Source organism: Neopelma chrysocephalum, unplaced genomic scaffold (assembly GCF_003984885.1).
Source record: "Neopelma chrysocephalum unplaced genomic scaffold, ASM398488v2 Primary Assembly neopelma1_23, whole genome shotgun sequence".
Classification (NCBI taxonomy): Eukaryota; Metazoa; Chordata; class Aves; order Passeriformes; family Pipridae; genus Neopelma; species Neopelma chrysocephalum.
The window spans coordinates 26,436,645-26,456,213 of record NW_020897691.1 but is presented as its reverse complement, the minus strand read 5'-3'; the positions used below and the strand labels follow the sequence as shown (position 1 = coordinate 26,456,213).

The window sequence follows — 19,569 nt, the reverse complement described above, 5'->3', positions numbered from 1 at the left end:
TCCTCACACTTTTCCCCACCTCCAGTGTGGGTGCTCCCATAGGCTTATGTCCTTCAGGAAAAGAAATTTGCTCTATCGTGGGTTCTCCATGAGATGTAGTTCCTTCAAGAAATATCCACCTTTTCCTTCATTAGGTCCTTCATGGGATGCAGTGTGGATGTCTGCTCCAGGCTGGTTTCCTCCAGGGGCTGCAGGGGTATACCTGCTCCAGCACCTGGAGTTCCTCCTCCCCCTCCTTCCCCTTCTTCATGCTCTGATCTGTCTGGCTGAGGGGCTCAGCTGTGCACTGTTGGAGCTGGCTGTGTGTGGCACAGGGCAACCCCATCCTTTCCTCACAGAGGCTGCCCTGAAGCACCCTCCCCACTGCCAGTGCCTAGTCTGGATGCTCAGTACAGTGTATCACCTCGATTGGTATGAGAGACAGTACGAGCAGAAGAGGATGAATCCCAAAGCTGGAAAAAACACAGCAAGACTCTGCAGTGCCCGTACCAAAGCTGTGGGTGAGATTGCATAGGTTATAGATGACAGACAATGAAACAAAGAAACCTCTCAGACTGTGATTTTGAGATGGAGGAATGATTAATTCAAAGAAATGTGATGTCCCACTTGCGTGTTATGTGGCTGCTTGGTCTCTCAGTTCTATTGCTGCTGCAGTCTCTCTTTTCACACCTTCTGTGCTGGCCTCTGCTATGGGTCATCCTCTGGGGCCCTGGGAGCTGAACAGCACTTAACAAGCTGACAACTCCTCTTTCACAAGAAAAGGGAAACAAAAAGATAGACACGTTTTTCCGTCTTGTTTGATTGTCAGTAATAGTGTCCTTAGGAACTCTCATAGTGTCTTATGCCTCTGAGCATTCAACAGATCTAAACCATCTCATAGTTGCTTTCTAAATCTGCTTACACTTTCTGAATCTGACAAGGTGGTACCGTGCTTTGACACCTTGCTTCCTGTGTCTCCTTCTGCCTTTTTTAATCCTCTGATCTTTCTGGTAAATTCTTCTGTTGCTTCTTTTCTGGACCTCTCTAGGAAGAGAATAATGCTCCTGTTTGGATCATTTGGATCATCCCATGTCTTTCTAGTAAATCAAGAAATATACCATGCCACCATCTTGAAGATAACGTCTCCAAAATTAGATTCTCTTTTTCTGTTTTGCCTCCTGCTCATCTAGCCCCAGGCATTCAAATAAGATTCCTATCTTCACAGTTCCTCCAGTCCCGAGAACTAAGAGGTTCTTTTGCTCTCTTCACAGAATGAAAACTCTTGTCTTTTTCTGTCTTGACTGTAACCAGCTTCTCCTCATTGTCCTGAAACTTAACTGATCCTGCTGCAATTGGTTAGAGGCCTGTTGCTTTTGAGCATGTCAAAGTATTCTTAGTCTCTATTGAATCTGCTGTTTGTAACACATGAAGTATTTTTTTTTTCATTTATTCCTTTTCAAACCGATTGATTTCTTCTGATTCCAACTTATTTACTGTAGAGATTATTTTGTGTGTTTGAACTACTTATTCTCATATGTGACATGCACAACCCACCATCATGTATGGAATTATCTCTCCAAAGTAGTCCATGCATTTCTTTCAAACCTGTTGTCTGTGTCCTGCCCAGTCTTGGAATTCTGGTGAGAAGTGGACACTTTGCACTTTCTAGACAGTGGCTAGAGGACAATTTTGGTATCTATCTTATTATTTACCTGTTTTAAGACCACTATAACAAAAATAAGCCAGCTCTACATATAACTGAGCTTCATAGCCATTCTATCTACAATGCTCTCGTTCTTTGCTTCTTTTTCTTGTTGTTTATTTGCCCTTTTGTTTTTTACTTCTTGTATTAAATAATGTTCTGAGACCCCTGGTGGCCTAGTGGTTAGCGTGCAGGACTTTCACTGCTGCGACCACGGGTTCAAATCCCGGTCTCCTGGCCTGATGGAGGTCGTTAGCCCTGTGTGGCCATCCATCTATGAGAAGGACACTCTAAACAAACCTACGTCCTGAGGACCTCACTGCCATTGTCCAAGCCTGCTTGGCCCCGGCAGATGAACCTTAGGATTAAAGGGTGGGCTCAGTTCAGCGCAGGCTGTGTCTCACCTAAAAAATCCATTGCGCAGGCTGGAAAGGTAAAAGACCTTTCCCCAAATCTTCGTTCACGAAGATGGGCCATTAAAAAAGTTAAATAATGTTCCAACACATTAGGAAAACTGTTTACTTCTTGCACATTATGTTTGTTTATAGTTTTTGAACCAGTGGCTATATCTGTGACTGTAATGCCTTATCCAACAGAAAAAAACCACAATAATGCCAGTCGAAAGAAAAAGCCTTTTTAATATTTCTTTTAAGAAAAGATTTTTGTGGTAATAGAAGAGGTTGTGTTAGGTTCAAGAGCAAGTTCTGCATATAATTTTTAGTATAAAACTATCCTGAAAGCAGATCACTTTTTCTCTTTTTTCCCCCTCAAATTTATATTCAGTATGCTGATAAAATTCTTTTTACTATACACTGCCCACCGTGGGCAGCAATTGAGTTTGAAGCATTGGTGAGCCTTCGTAAAGGAAAGGCTGGAAAGCATGATATGTCTGAAGGAATCTATCTATCTATTCACCAGTGAACCAGAATGAACACACTGGGTAGGTTGAAATACATCGCAAGAGTTACTGGCTGATGGGTTGAGGATGAATTGTTTTCTTTGTGTAAGATGGGAATATGCTTTTTAAATATGTGCTAAGTAAATGCTTTGAGAAAGTAAAAAACATTAAACAAAAATGGAAACTAAAACATTAAACTAAAATAATAATAAGGAACATCACGGGATATGGAGTCACTGTGAACAATTCTCAAGGAAAATAAAGCTGGAGGCTGTACATTCTCTGTGTGCTTGAGTACAGTAGGTAACTGGCAATTCAAATGGAAAATTGCAGCAAATACTCTAATAACTAGTACATTGATGAAACACATTAAGAGGCTTTAACTTGCTGCATCCTGTATTCATAATTAGATTTTGGTAGATAAGAGAAAGGCATGGAAAAGTCCTTTTATAGTATAGCATACATTGTTTCAGGAGAAAAAGAAGTATTGTTGTATATTAAGTATGTATAATTTCCATTTTGATCAGCATAGTATAACTTTGTCTTCACATGTTTCAGTCAGCATTCTAAAATGAAATATTATTATTCTAGCTTGTAAAGTATATTTTTGGTTTTGAATCTTCAAGAATGCTTTTCAACTATTCTTTCATAGCAATCCTATATCATATGTTTGTGAGCAATATAGAAAAGGGAGACTTAGGGTCAATCATAGTATTTTTTTAAACTAGGTTATTCATAATATAAACTGATGAAAATGCCTCTCAGTTTTGTAACTGAAAGGTAATAATTTTAAAACTGAACTTGTGCACCTATGTCCAATCCATCCTAGTAATAGATAAACTTGACCATCACTGATATTGTGATCATTTGCAATTGTCCATTCATAAGTGAACCTATACATTCAGAACTACTCTGTACTCCAGTAATTAGGGCTTTCTTGGTGAATCAGTACTCTTGTTTCCAACTCTAGTGGCTAGATTTTAACAAATAGCCATTTTACTGGACTTTTAGGTACCTCCAAAAACTGTGAGTCTTGGAAACTGGCATAGTTTTGTGACTCAGTCTTCACCACATGCTATCATGCAGTGAATTCTTCCCCTTTGCCTCTTTATGTACAATATAATCCCAATGACAGATGTTTATTTTTGCTGAAAAACTTCCTCAGATATTTTAGGATAAATAAGATCCAGGCATCTTGATCTTTATTCAGGCTTTATAGTACTTTGCTCAGCAAGCAGTCCCACTGATTTCCATGAGATCATTTTTTGGAATTTATATGCTGTTGAACAGGACTGAAAATGACGGAGGCCAGTCATAGGATTGCAGGTTTTTCAAGGGTCTGGTGCATACTTTTGCGTGCATTTATTTTTGTGCAGTTTTGAAAGACTGCTAGGCTGGGAGAAAACAGACTGATAAAACTCATTTCAAGATGACTCATCCTCTAGGATGAACTTTCAAAGCCTCTGTATGCTCAAAGATAGGACAGAAACTGATAATATTCAGGGAGAAAACAGGGAATAACACCTTCATCAAATAAAGCCCCATTCGAACAAGGACTATGAAGTCATAGACCAAAAGCAAAAGATGTGCTTATGCTGAAATACGAGTTCATTACAACAAAAACAAAAGACAGACCTGAAACATCTGCCCTAAATCAAAATGTAGTTAGACTGTTGTCATAGTATACACTACATATGCACTGCAGAAGCCTGGTCAAAAATAACCAGCGGGACACTGAGAGGAATTTACCGTGTAATACAGTGAGATCTTGCAAGAGCCATACATGAAAGAAGGCTCCTTTGCCATGAAATGGAGCAAAATAGAATATACAGACTAACCCTGTCAACAAGCCTAAGAGCTGGAAGAATATATGACGGTTAGCAGTCTCTACATCTTTTTCTCTCTGATGTGGAGTGTGAGGTCTCTTGTTAGGTGGTGGGCTGAAGGTTATCCATGCCTGTTTATGCTGTGTAAGAATGGGGTGGGCAGGACTGGTGACAGTGGAGTTTCCAATCTGGTCTCTCTCCCTTAACTGCAGAGTAAGGAGGAGAAGGAGAAGGGATGGTTCTTGATGGGGAACTAAAAAAATGGACTAACTGAGCAATGGAGGACAGACTATAGATTTAAATGAGTATTTGGGAGTTCCATAATGAGAAATTTAATTGAATATGAGTTTGCTGAGACTTGTGAGATAGGAGTTCTTGAAACTTTCAAATAAGACTGGCTCACTTCTAAAGAGTAGACCTGCCTGTGTCTTTTACTGCTGAATCCTGGAGCACAGCAGAGTATTTTCATCTCTAAGGAACAAAAGTTTCTCTGTTCCAGATTGTCCAGTTAGGATGCATTGACCCAGATTACAAAAGAGCTTGTGTCCTGCTGTGCTGTGGGACTTCACTGGTAGCTGGTTCAGAGGAGAGTAACTCCCTAATTTGAGAATTAGGGCCAAAGGCATCAAAACCCATGGAGCACATGGCTTTGTGATAGTAAGTAACACAAATTTCATGCACTGAAATTCTGTATATAATTAGGACAGATCAAGAAGGTGACAGTCATTATGATGTGCTACAGGAGATCAAAGAGGCTGCAAGGTTAGAGTAGACAGATTGAATTTCGTCTCTGTATAGATTAACAGATAATATAATTTAAAACTCCTGTAGGTGACTGCTTCTTCAAATAGCTAGTAAGAGAAGCTATAAAAAGAGAAGCACCTCTGGATTTATGCATGAGAGACTGTTTCAAAACTCTCATCTTGAAGGACAGTCAAATTCAACATTCTTGTAGGAATGAGAAGGACTTCCTAAAAAACCAACCTAATCAAAACAAGGAAACCTTTAAAAAGAAAATAAAAATGAACAATCCAATGGCTTGCTAATGGCAAGCATGGGGTTTGTAGACTGCATATTAGGCATTCATAGAAGATACATTTCTCTAGTTCAAAATTATTCAAGCAATGCAATTAAGATAAAAGAAAGATATATACATCTATTTAAACAATAAAAAGAAACTCCCTGAAAAAGCAGGAGTTATTTCCAATTGAGGATAATGGAAAAGGACATAAGTTGTTACAGATTCCAGGAAGTCGTACTCTTAATAATACATACACATATTTTAAGGAATAATTTTCTAAATACCTAGATGTTGCTAAGAAGTACTTATTCAGGTAAATCAGAATCGAAAAGATTGCTAGAGATTTAAATGCAGTAGGAGTTAAAAATGGTGTTGATGTAATCAAGTTATAACTGGAGATCTCAAGAAAGAAAAGGACACAGTAGAAAAGCTGTAATAATTCTTTGTAACAGTGAATAGAATAGCTCAGGGAATTTCCAACTTGGGAGCCTTTGTTCATGGGGACAAGTCAGAAGAACTGTCTCAAACAGAAGTATCAGGTTTAAAGCAAGCTGATAAATGCAGAATAAAAATTCGTTAGGCATATAACATGTTTATGTATGGCTTCAGGACGAGTTGAGAAGTTGAAAATTGAGTTGCTTGAAGCATTAAATATAGCTTATAATATTTTTTAAAACAGACATTAATATTATATAAATAGACACCATTTATATAATTTGTAAAAGAAAGTCAGAGGGTTCCAGGAAACTAGAATCAGGCCTAGTTTCTGTACCAAGCAAATCACCAGAAATACAATAAATGATTTACACAATTTATGAAATGTGGCAAAATGAGCAAAACTCAAGGCCAGGGCTTTTATATAGAGGACAGTCTGCCTTAATGAATCTGTTTGAATGATTAAATGAACATGTGGACAAAGGCTCATTTGATTAATATTGTATTTTGATTTTCAAAAGGTTTTGACAATACCCTTTACCAGTATCTACAAAAGAAAGTGTAATAGAATAAGGAGGAAAGATTCTTTCATGGGTTAGTACTTGGTTAAAAGAATAAATGGACCATTTTCACAGTGATGATCAATAAGAACTGTTGAAGATATTCGTATTTAACCTGGAGAAGGGATGAGTAGGAAGGTGATACAGTTAGCAAGTACAAAATCTTTCAGCATAGAAAAATGAAAGAACTGCAAAATGTTCAGAAAGATCTCACGATAATCAGCGGCTGGGTAGTAAAATAAATGATGAATTTCTGTAGCAATTAAAAGTAGAACACTGAAAAAAATAGTTCTACTTGTACAGTGATTACAGTGATTACTGAATTAGGCACTACCAGTTGTGAAACAGCTCTTGCTGTGCCCCAGGTCTGTCAGTTCAGTTCTGTTTTGGCAATAGTCAGAAAGGTCAACAGGGCCTTAGGAAATACTACTGTTCTTTAAAAAAAAAACTGAAAAAAACATCAAAAAAATGTATCAAACTAGTCCACACTATGCACTACCTTCTTCTTAAATAATTTATTAGAACTGGAAACAGTGCAGAGAAAGACAACAGAGATTTTTGGCTACACCAAGCAGTTTCTCTGTAGAGATATTGAGTAGGCTTAGGACTTTGTGGCATATGAAATAAAAATGTCATGTGGGATATGATAGAGGTATATTGAAATCACAGATAACATGGAAGAAGTGGCTGGTTACTTGCTGTTTTCTATGATATGAGAATTAGATGGCAATAAATAGAGATTTAACACACTTCAATGTTTTCTTTCACACTGCACCAGGCTAAATGTGGAAGTTCCTGCTAGGGAGCTTTATGGATTCTGAAAATAAAAGCATGTTCAAAGGCTTTTAGGTGAATTAATGGAAGAGAAGGTTTTCAGGGACTTTTAGATGCAAGGAAGTACAGATAAGTTTCAGTTTTCAAGATCTCTAATATGCAGATTTCTGGAAACTCAAAATTCAAGTCACTGTATACTTGCCCTATTCTTACATGCCTTATTCTAGTCTCTCTCAGACAGGACACTGGGTTAAATAGATGGTAGTGTGACCAACAGTAAATAAACTTATGTTATACTTACCAAAAGTGTTGCTTTGAGCACTCTAAAACACATATCTGCCAATAATAATGATAAATCAAGTCAATCTCATGTTTTCTCCCTCTTCCCATAGACATGTTGCCTGGTTTCTGTCACTGCAAGACTGGCTATGCAGGAGAAAGCTGCAATCGATGTGCCGTGGGTTATAAAGGATATCCTGAGTGCCTGCTCTGCAACTGCTCCCTTAAGGGCAGTGAGAATGATGACCCTTGCATAGGTCCCTGCATCTGCAAGGTATGCATGTCAGGTTCTTCTGAATCATAGAAAAATACTAATGATATTGAAAGATTGCAGTTAATGCTCTTCTATCATACAACAATATTCCAGTGTTCTACCTAGCTGTATTAATATCTATGTTAGTCACTTCTCATGAACACTTAATCTGGGTCCTGTAAAGTCTTAGATTGTCTTATGTTAGAACTCACTGTAATCAACATATTTACCTAGGAGTCTGCTGCCAGTCCTTCAAGTCCTTAGAAATCTGTAATGAAGGGTTACTTCTGAAGCCTGTGAATAATTTGTTTCAAACTTCCATCCTCATCTACTCAGAAACTATATGTTTACAATATTGTAGACTCTAAAACTAACCTGTAATGTGACTTCAAAAGAGAAAATGAAGTGAACTGGTGATCTATTAAAACAAGAAAGTTGACTTTTAAGAGTAGTCATTAGGGGTATATTCCTCTTTTCTTGCTAAATTCCAAACTGAGAGCATTCTTTCCTGCCTTGGGATAGTTGTTTAGAAATCTCTAACATATTTAAAAAACCAAAATACATCCTTTCTGTAGGAAGAGTTTCTTAATTTCTAGGACGAAAATTTAAGAGTATTTTTCTCTGTGTGCCTTCACGTACCTCTGTCAAATTATATTTTGATATTATATTGAAATAAAAAACTTTTAAAAGCACATGCACTCACTTCTTATAAAATACCTAGTTATGATGCTTTAGAAATGATTGTGCTCTCTAGGTCACAGTCTAGTAAATGACCATGAATATGCCCAAAGGACAGCTTACTGTACTATGGATCAATTTTTCTGTGTTGTATTTGTGGGAATTTCCTTCCAGAATTTAATTAACAGAATAAGTCACAAATGAGAATTTAAAAATACTCACATTATATCCTTAAATACAGAAATGTACAAAAAAATGCTTCAATCTATAAGCTCATGCTGCGGACATACACAAAGCTCTGTCACAGAGCCCTGTTTTGACAGCTGAATAGCACTGAAATCTACTCAGAGAATTAACCTTATCCTCACTTTATGTAACAGTCACATGCTCTCTGTCAGAAAAAAAATCTATCCATATCACATTTCTAATTACTTAGCTATCAAGTCTAGAAGATGAGAAAAGGGGTGCTTTCGCAATATTCCGTCTCGAAACAGAGCTTTGATGAAGGTGTATTATGTTAAATAGAAGATAACTACTGCTTAATGATTCTTATGACATTATTTTTCTAAACCCAAACTGATGTTAGTACAGTCAGACCAAAATGAACAAATAAGGAATAGAGATCATTTTCCCTATCCTGGAGAGTTCTCATTATGCTCACTTTTTGCTCGGTGTTCATCTTTTGTCTTCTTTCTGCTCCTCCAATCCCTTTTTAAGTGCTTGTGGGAGAAAAATGATACCTTTTGCAGATAGCTGAGATAAAGATAGATACACATTTATTTTCACTAGCAATCTTCAAATACAAATCAAAGCAGATTTTGGTCAAAGGGACACTGTAATAATCAGATTAGTTATGCTCCATATGAAGAAAAAAGTGGGATGTCTAGTTAATAGCAGGTCTTAGGAAAAATGCTTCCCTTCCTTTAATCACATCTTTCAATTACCTATGATGAGCTATAAATTTGCTAAAGATAGTTTTCTTGTAAAGGAAATTACTGAAAAGCGATTCTATCTGTAAGCAGCAAAATGCAGCCAAGTGGGCATTGGATTGTTATCTTTACCACATTAACTAGAGTAAGTACAGAAAGGGAAGGGGCAAGTACAAATGCCTTTTTTTTACTAATTATCATAACTTTCTGAAGGTATATACCCGAAATCTCATCTTTGGATAATTTCAAACTAGATTGAATAGTATTCAGAAATACATGGGACTGCAGAAACATTATTTCATTTGCTGAAAGATAGGTTAGATCTCCTTCCCAACCTTGAGTTTTATTTATCGATATATCTATTATATATCTATTATCACTGAATTTGCTGCCTATTCAATAGAATTCTACATGTTTTACTCAGAGATGATGTGTTTGTGACTGGAAAGTGGGCAGCTTTGCATTTAAACACATGCTTTTGCCTTTCAGCTCTCTTTTTTTATTATCCCCTTCCCACTCTGCACACACTAAGCACATCACCACAGTATGAAACTTTTGTGACCAGTGTTGAAGTTAAATGTAATTGACTGATAGCCTTGAGTTGTATTAAAGATATTTGTGGTTTGTTTAGCAGAGTCTGTATGATGTTACTGAAGGGGAGCATAGATAGAGCACAGCAGCAGAGACAGAGCAAAGATATTTTGCTACATGTATATGAATTATTATATAATTAAGGGTGAAAACCTTATTACATTTTCATTGTATCTCCCTTTTTGCCTGTCGTCATTGCCCCTTCCCACTCACTGTCCCTATTTTCTCTTAATTCGTATGTGCTATCCTTTCTTCCCATACCTCCACCTGCGTTGACCTGCATGTTTCATCTTTGCTGGATCTTATCCTGGAGGCTATCAAATGGCTTTTGCCGAATTTACTTCAGATTTGTGTGTTTTGAGCAATCCTAGACTACATAGTATAGGGAGACTTTTTATAATGTGTTCATTCTCTGCTGACATAGAGCCAACAATTTGGTCCTGTGAGCATAACACAGAGCACTGTCTCCAGGATTAAAGAGACTGTATAATACTTCTGAAAGGGAATTTTCTGAGCTATGTGGGACAAAATACTGAATTACTAAGCCAGCACCATATTGCAAGCCTCCTGCAACACCCTTCTTGTAGAAAACCTGGCTTTATTTTTGACTATAGGACAAATTGGTTTCTGGTGTAAGGCAGCAAGACTTAATGCACAACATAAGCTTTCTATGAAAAATATAAGTACCAAATGCTAAGTTTAGAATTCTTCATGTATATTTAGTGCCTGTCTTTCTACAGCAGAAGAGTTTGCAGACCTGGCTGCATGGGTGGCAAACCCATGTAGTTATGGAAAGAAGTTCAACCCTTTGAACACTAGGATATAGCCTGAATTCAGCTATCAGTTACAGACCCCTGAAAAACTGATACACTGAGTGATTAGTACAACTGATGCTATGGAACTGTAGTTTACATCAGTTGGATGTGCACAGATTTAATCAGCCCTACCTACAAACTGCTATTGTTGAGGTTGTAACGTTGTGTCCCATACCTCCTTCCACTCTGAGACTCTCAAGTGTAATAATAAATAAATAAATAAATAAATCAGATTATTCCCTGAAATCAAGTATGTCTGTTCATATAGAAGAAAAATTAAAACTCTCCTAATGTCCAAATTCCATTTCCTGTTATTTACATGCAGTCATAGTACCTTTTATTGTGTAAAGGGTTTGCTACTAACATTCCCAAATAAGAAAGTTTTTCCTATAAGTGTCTTTAGACTCCTGCAATCTATACTCTCCTGAAGAATAAAAAGCCAGTGATCTCGAGTTCTAATCTATGACAACTGAAGTAATATTCTAATGTGCATTTTCAGGAACACGTTGAAGGAGAAAACTGTGATCAATGCAAACCAGGTTTCTTCAATCTTCAGCAAAATAATCCTGAAGGCTGTGAGGAATGTTTCTGCTCTGGGAAAACAAATATCTGCACGCATTCTCACCTTACCTATGGAAGTGTAAGAAAAATCATACTGCAGCAGTACATGTCACTGGTTTTGTGTTTTTCTGTGTTGTCACTGACCATCGCCACCAGGGTGCATCTTATTAGAAAATACTGCATGTCTTTTTATGCCACCTATGACTTGATGATCCTTATGGGTCCTTTCCAGTTGGAGATATTTTATGATTCTGTTCTATGATTCTATGATATTTTTCATTTATCCAAAAGAAAATGCTTATAATCTTTGTTTCTCTTTGTGAGAAAATTCTGAAATAGTGCAGTTAGAACAGTGAAAAGCACAAAAAAAGCTAAAATAGTAAGAAATGAAGCCATGTGCAAGACACATTCCTGGAATGTGCATATGTAATCAGTCCTGAGTTAAATGCACAGACTCTTTTCCAGATAATTATTCAATTTCTAGACCTGAAATACTTTAAATTTTTGAAACACTAAATGAACAACACACAGCTTAAGTAAGAAAAAAGGAATGCCTTGCAGGGGGCATTTTGAGAGCATTTCTTTTGCATACTGCATTCCTAGGAAAGGATGTAAGAGGGAGATGAACCTACTGTTCTTATTTCTGCTGTAGAAAAATGTCTTTAGCCTGCAAATATACTCTAAACTGTAAATTAGTTCTCAAAGCTCAGACACTAATTCCACTGTAATGAATGTATGCTACTTATTCATGCCTGAAGATTGAGTCTGGGAAATATGTTCCAGGTTTACTAGCTCCTAGTTTTGGCCATATTGTTATGCTGGAAGGCTGCGAATAGCATCATATATGCCTAGTGTTCTCATTTACATGCCAGCAACTGGAAAATTTTCCATCCCATGGCTGAGCTCATTTATTGTTCTGTTTGTATTCGGGCTCCAGAAGCCATCCTTGTATGACCAGTGTGCTCTTTGCTGATGATTCATTTCTAGTTATGGGATTCAGGTATTTCAAGAAATTCGGTTTCCAGCTTTGCTTTGGCTTTATAAAAAGAATATATTTGAACTTGTAAGTTGTAGGGCTTTAGCATTACAAATTATTATAAATTACGCTGCCAACAACAATCAGAAAATGTATATCCATTTGTCAGCTCATCTTCTGTACACTCCATGACTCATATTATTTATTGAAAATTTGCATAGTATTTGGAGATATTCTTGGACATATGTTTGTATGATAGAATTTCTTCCTTTCTCTGGAGCATTTGAAGCAGACAATGCAAATATTAGCAGTTATTTCAAGCTACTCAGAAGTTATAGCTCATAGTCACATACAGTAAGAGGAATGTTTGCACTTATTACTGTATTTTCCTTGGTTCCTAAATTTCCCTAAGTTTTTTCAAAAAAAACTCAGTTTTTTTAAAATGGACAAGTGAGAGACTGTGACTATTGAAATGACCGACGTCCTGATTCCTACTGTAATGTGGTTTTATTTTTTTTTTCCCTATCATTATAGATAGAGGACATGAATGGTTGGCATCTGACTGACTTACCAGGTCTCATCAGAGTTACCCCCAAGCAAAAGAGATTTGATGGGCATCAGCAGTTTAGCATCAGCAATGTGGCTGCGCGAAAAGTACTGCCACAGACTTACTATTGGAGCGCACCCAGTTCTTATTTGGGCAACAAAGTAAGTGTGGTTGGTACTTGACTAAACGCTAATTTGATTTACTGAGAAAAAAAGGTAAGATTTGAAGGAGGGTGGAACTGAGGGAAGATTGAGTTGGGTAGCCATTTGACCAGCAAAATTGCAAGCAGAAAGGAATCAGGCATGTGGAATATCCTTGTGAGGCAAAAAGTTAAGTAGAGAAAATTAACTAAGTCTCTTTGACCTTAGGCTCTCTTTGGTCTCCTGCTGTCAGGCCTTAGAGAAGTCTCGATAGTTTGCAGCAGTGCTTTTTTGAATGAATTAGCTGGTGATTCAGCTTGTTCTTTTCTTTTCTCACCTTGTCCTCAGCTTTGAAAATTAGTTCCTTCCTCTGCTTTTCAGAGATGTAAGTTGTGCATCAGATGTTGTGGGGGTGTGTTACAAAACTTCAATGTTTGGCAAGAAACTTGTGTGTGGGGAGCTCTCTGCCCTATAACTCAGAAAATGCTGTTGTGAGGTTTGTGACAGTTCTAATGCATATATTTAAGTCTGCATGTATCTAGTTGTGCGTGTACACGCATATTCATGCCCTGCAGGTTAATACCAAATCCACAATACTTTCATGAAAATCTCATTTTTCTCAGGGAGTAGAGGACTGAATGAGTCTTAAATGTGAAGAAGACTTAACAACTTTCCATTTACTGTAACCCAGATTATGCTAAAACTTAGCAGAAATGTTAACACTAATGTATTTGAGCACATTTTCCTCTGTAGTCACTTCAGGCTAGCCAACCTCTTATTTATTTATTTCTTCCTATTGGCTGAAAATCAACATGACAGAAGGTAAGTGAGCATGTTGAAACTAAATATCATCATTCCAAAGAATTGGGCATCCTGTTCATGGCTATAAATCGTTAAAGATAGGCAGGCTTACTTAGTTGGGCAAGGGGGAGTTTCTTCTGTAATCTTCCATGACTAGTGAACTTACCCAGAAATATGAACTAATACTTTTCCAGACAGAATTTCATCTTGCTTCTATTCAGTGAGCAAAATAATGGTAGGAATATGCACAAATTATTTGAATGTGAAAGATATTTTTTCAGTGTAATTTGGAGGTCCTTTGTGGTTGCTGTCAGATATCGCTGTATGAATGAAGCAATTTGCCTTAATAACTGAACCATATAAATTTTTGATACTACAATAACACTGAAAGCACTCAAATTACCACAGTACATCTTAACTGTCATGTTGCATCATGTAAACTATAGTGATAATGACGTGCTTAGGCCAGATGATTTATGCTGTAGAAAGGGAAGTAGGATACTTGTAAACTCAATAAAACATTTTTCTAAATAGCTGAAACTGAATAAAACCAAATAGCTGAATCTAGATAAAAACATCCTGTCTTGCGAATGACTGCTAGTTATAGAATAATTAGTATCTCGAAGCATGCAAACTTCCTTAAGAATTTTTGTCTTAGAAAACAACTTCAGAAATCTATATCAAGATGCACACTTCTGTTGTAATTTATAAACCTCGTGCCACAGAAAACTGCCTTTCCTTTAAAATTATTGCTCTTAAAAAATATTCCCCAAAATAAAATTGATTAACAAGAGATATTAACTGTACCACATTTCCTAGTTTTCAAATATAGCTCAAAAACCTTAGATAAAATAATTCTTTAATATAAAGGTGGTGTGTTCTGCACATGCCTCCACATTGTTGACTGACATATATGTGCTAACTGCTTGTTTTACATCCATCTCCAAATGCTTCTTTTGGATGAAAAAAACATTATAAATAGGATGCCCCTGAGTGTGCAGCCTTCAGCTTTTTCATCTAAATCTGGATGACACTCGGTAATGTGATACTGGTCTTTGACTGTGTCTCGAAGGAGACATTATAAATAACAGGAGGCTATAGATGGGGCAGGATTCTTGTTTATGCCAGAGTTGGACAAGAACATGGGTAAATTATTTTAACATCACCATACCCTTTTAGTCTTCTAAATATATGTACTGTTACCAGAATTTAAAACTTTGTCATATAAATTCAGATAATTTTTCAAAAAGCCATATAATATGCATTTGAACTGAAAAATTGAACATTGTTTTTGATGCAGAATATGTTTGGGAGTAATCTGGAGGAATTTAATTTCTAGAAATAAAATATCTAGTGGGTAATTTGAGAGAACAGATTTAAAATGGCTAATATTAAGGCTTTAGTAGGTATCATAAAACAGTTTATCTTCTTGCCTGCCTACCTTATCATAGCCTACTGAACTAATGATTGCAGCAATAATGAGGACTTGTGGTCTGTTAAAGCTTATAGTATCTGAAAAATCACATTATTCTATCAACTCTAATTACATTCTAGGTATTTGAAAACCCCATTTGGTTTTTGTTAGCAGTTTCTTAAATTGTTTTGACAGTGGATCTATAGGTTTATTTTAAACATGTGTCCATGCTAAAATATTTTATATATTTGTCTGAAAGTGTTATGAGTTACAATATGATAATGTTTGATCAGAGCACTGAAAAGAAAGTCTAAAATTAATTAAAAATTAGATAACCCAACTCAGCAGGATGATATGAAATGCTTGTTTCTTTAAAGTCAACATAGAACGGTTAGGTGTGTGTGATATTTCAGAAGTCTAACATTACGTATACACTCTGCATCTTTGACACCTCATCAAAAAGCAATTTGATAATTCGTGTGATGAGTAGAACCCCTTACAATTAGGTGAAAGTAAACATGATATGCAACATATCTAAACATGACACCCCTTCCCCTCCCTCTGCCCCCATGACACACACATGAGAGGCCTCTGAGGCCACTTGAAATTCCATGAGGAAACATCCATCTTTGGTTACATGCTTTATTTTCTTTCTGCAGTTGCAAATTTTATGTTCCTTCCTCTGCTAAGGGCCAGCTTAAAGGTGAATGTGAAGATTTACCCTGCCTTTTTCAGGTGGTTAGCGCACTGCCTTTGGTTAGCAGTTGCAGGTAAATTCAGTCTTTAGGTGGAGCTTATCTTAGAATTCTGGTCTCTGGACATTGTTAGGTCTCAATACACAGCAGAAAATACATACCCTCTAACTCCTTCATCTGGGTTTTGAGCAGATACTAATGCTGGCATTACTCAAACTGCAAATAATATGATAGAAACCATAAAACGTCTTCTCAAAACCACTATTTGCATGCTGACAGACATATTGAGAAGTTTCTTGCATCAAACCTTGTTTTACAGGAATCATTTAAGTTAGTTGTACAGCACGATTCCATTCAGTATAACTAAGGTTAATGTAATATGGTCCTTCACGAAGTCAGAGAATGTTGAAAATTAAAGCAAAAGATGCTTGAATGATAAGCTTTGCTATCTCTCAGAAAAGTTCTAGAACATCATGTTTGCCAGCTCCATCGACTTAAAGCATTCGTGTGGTAGATACTGTTCTTTCTCTGACCTCAAGTTAAAACCAATACAATAGCTGAAAGTTTTGTGTAGAGTCTGTGCATATAGAATGGGAAGGGGACTTTTTTGACCTTGTCACTTCATTTATTTTTCCTGTTCTTTTATAATTAGCTGTGTAGCCTATTTGCTGACTTACAGAAGTCATTGTTTCTTTGAGTCCACAAATGAAGATGCTGTAATAAGCCTGTAGGCAATACGTACAAACTTTAAAAATCTGTCAGCCCTTTAAAAGTACTTTATGGTGGAAAATTAAAGATTGAGATAGAGGGAGCAGTTTGTTTTGTGATATATTATCTGTTGCAGACTGCCTAGACTACCTCATAGGATTGAATATTGAATTATGAAATAATAATAAACTAGGTCCTCATGACTTTTATGTTTATTTCCTTCCATTTGTTTTCATTTCTTAGGCAATTCTGATACAAAAGGCAGAATAATGCAAAGCAAATTGTAGTCTATGGCTCCCAGGGGGAAGGAATGTAGCTGAGACCCAAAACATAAGGAAGTGTGAATAATAGAATAATCAGCTGGAACTGAAATGCTGGTATCAATTGTCCTAAACTATGCATCTAAGCGCAGGAAGCTTCATCTAGTATTGTCAAGGTTTCAGATCTCAAGGTTTTCCTGTTCAGAGGACATGATGGTGTTAGATAGATCCACAACTCCTTTATTTTAGTGCCTGTCTCAAAAAGGAAAACAATCTACATAACACCTTTTGGTATAAATGGATGAGATGCAAATTAAATTGTAGTTGGAAGCTACTTTTTTTACCATCACTTTGTTTTGAAATTATTTGGCCTAATGAAAAGCAGGAAGTGACCTAGCCTACATAATTCCAACATTCAACTGTGTCTTAATTCAGAGAATAGACTGATTTTTTAAAGCATGTGTCTGTATTGCTTTTGTTGTCAGGGAAGTGAAGTAATGAAACTTAGGTGGGCTGATGTGATCTCCCTTTGTGTGCCTTGTTAAGAAAATTCTTTCCTTCAGCAGGTTGTATGGACAATTTAGGGTTTCAGTAGAAGATTTCATTCCCTAATGCATATGGGTTGTCCAGGTCTAAGCAGGCCACCCTTTAGTAACATAATGGCAATGCTTGAAGTATCTGTTATGTGCATGAGGGATTTTTCTTCAGTGATGGTAAGTCCAGTACTTCATGGTGAATTTGACTTTTTATACAGTCTCCATAGAAAAGACTTTCAGCCTCAGATTTGAATGTTTAACAAAGCACATCTCCAAGGTTGTAAAAGTAAATTGGAAATGGAGTAGGGAATGTGATCCTCAAGTATAAGGCGTAGCATAACAAAACCAATTTTATAGGGGCATTTAATGATCCTTAATATGTTATATTTTAGAGTAGGATGAAATAGTTAAGTTATACGCATGTTATCCATATCTATAAAAGAAACATAATAGGCATCAGCAGCACATAGTATGCAAGAAATCTCCATTCAGTTTAACACCCCTGAAGTTATTCACAGCTGTTGCAGATTCTCAGATTTTTTTGAGTAATGTCAACAACCACCACATGGCAGAAAATTAAAATGATTCATTTAAAGCTAAAGAAAAATGTATTTTGTAAAGACAGCTACTTCAGTATCTATTGTCTTTCATATTTGAATGCATTCTTCTAAAAAAAAGATGGTTTAGTTTATTGGTATGTTTTCATTTTTTAAACAAGTAAACCTTAAAATAATCTAAATAATGTTATTTTATCTTAAATCACAATCTAAATTGCCCTGACTGAAATTAAGTCACCATGGAAAACAGACTCAGTCAACAGTATGAAGATGTCTTCAATTTATACCAAATGTGCTGTTTATTTTATTAGCACTGACTTCACTACAGCTTCTAAAAATTGAGATAATAGGCAGAGTCAGATATGGAAAGGATGAGATAAACAAAGCAGGCATACTAGGGAAGAGAAAAACATTCAAAAGATTTGAACCACATCTGACTGATACTTTCTCTAAGTTTACTTAATTTGTATTACATGATTGAGTTTAGATTCTTTATTTTTCCTGAAATATTCTCTCAGCTTGGGACCATGGAATGGACAGGGATAGTTCTCTGCATTCTCGCACAGCTGTGGCTCACCAAATTTTGCTTGATCCCCAGTACAAATTAAAACAATATTGGTACTGTACTACTTGGTGATCAGCTGCCTGTGACTGTAAAGAACCACCAAGAGATAAGTAAATTTTGCACACTTTGTTCCTCATTAATGCTTTTAATGATGTTTGGATAGCCTGTTGGGACAGTTCAAGTACAGCCATTATTGAGATTACAAGGAAACTAAGGATGCCCAGTAGACTGTTACGGCCTCTTTTGCACCTTGGAAATGAGTTGAAACAGGGCTCAGACTCTGGCTAGCTGAGTCCACTGACTGCAGTAATTCATGTATCTCATGTTAAATTTAATTTCTTAGTACTCAAATCATCTCACACTACTGTAGAAAAAGAGGAAATTTATTGTTGGTGAAATTATTTCATAAATCTCAAGTGTCATTTGTGTTACCTGCTTACCAAGTCTGCCTTGAAGGCAAGGGCTTTGATCAATAGAGGCAGTTGAAAAATGGAAAAACAAGCAGGAAATAAAGTAGTTTCACAAAAGAAGGGAAGTGAATGCTAGAGAGAGAACACTAAGGGGTCATAGGAAATAATGAAAAAGGAAGCAAATTGGGGAATATGCTTGTCGGATTGCAATGTTTTATTCTTCATATCTTTGATCCCAAATACTAAAATACCAAAGGATCCAAAAAAGCAGCAGAAAAAGAAAAAAAGGTTTTGACTTGGAAAGAATTTATATGTCTGGTGATTTGTACTGAGGGCTAATCTACATGCAAAGAAGCATGGTGATGATGATTCCCAAGCTAGAGATAGCTAAATTGAATAGTCGTTACTAATGACTGTAAAAGAAAACTGAAGTTTATGAAAGGCAGGATACATGGGTGTTTTGTTCCTCTTATATTTTATTCCTCATATATATATATGCCTCTGCATACTAAATACCTCATCAGCAACAAAGTGCTTTGAAAACTATATTTAGAATTCCTTAGTGATCACAGGTTACCTGGAAGTAAAGTGTTTAATCAAATTTTACTCGACTTACCTAATCAAAAAGATTTTATAGTCCAAACATCTAATTCATATTG

General features: G+C 36.4%; 1 protein-coding gene across 5 annotated transcripts in view; it reads left to right on the top strand.

Moving 5' to 3' along the window:
* LAMA2 (laminin subunit alpha 2) overlaps positions 1 to 19,569 on the top strand; it is a 363,498-nt gene that overhangs the window by 144,574 nt on the left and 199,355 nt on the right. For 4 of the 5 annotated variants that reach the window (XM_027691382.1, XM_027691393.1, XM_027691372.1 and 1 more), the window contains exons 10-12: positions 7,588 to 7,748; positions 11,240 to 11,380; positions 12,812 to 12,989. In XM_027691382.1, the coding sequence (XP_027547183.1) occupies positions 7,588 to 7,748; positions 11,240 to 11,380; positions 12,812 to 12,989 (480 nt within the window). The remainder of the gene's footprint in view (positions 1 to 7,587; positions 7,749 to 11,239; positions 11,381 to 12,811; positions 12,990 to 19,569) is intronic. The other variant, XM_027691351.1, reaches the window with a different exon arrangement.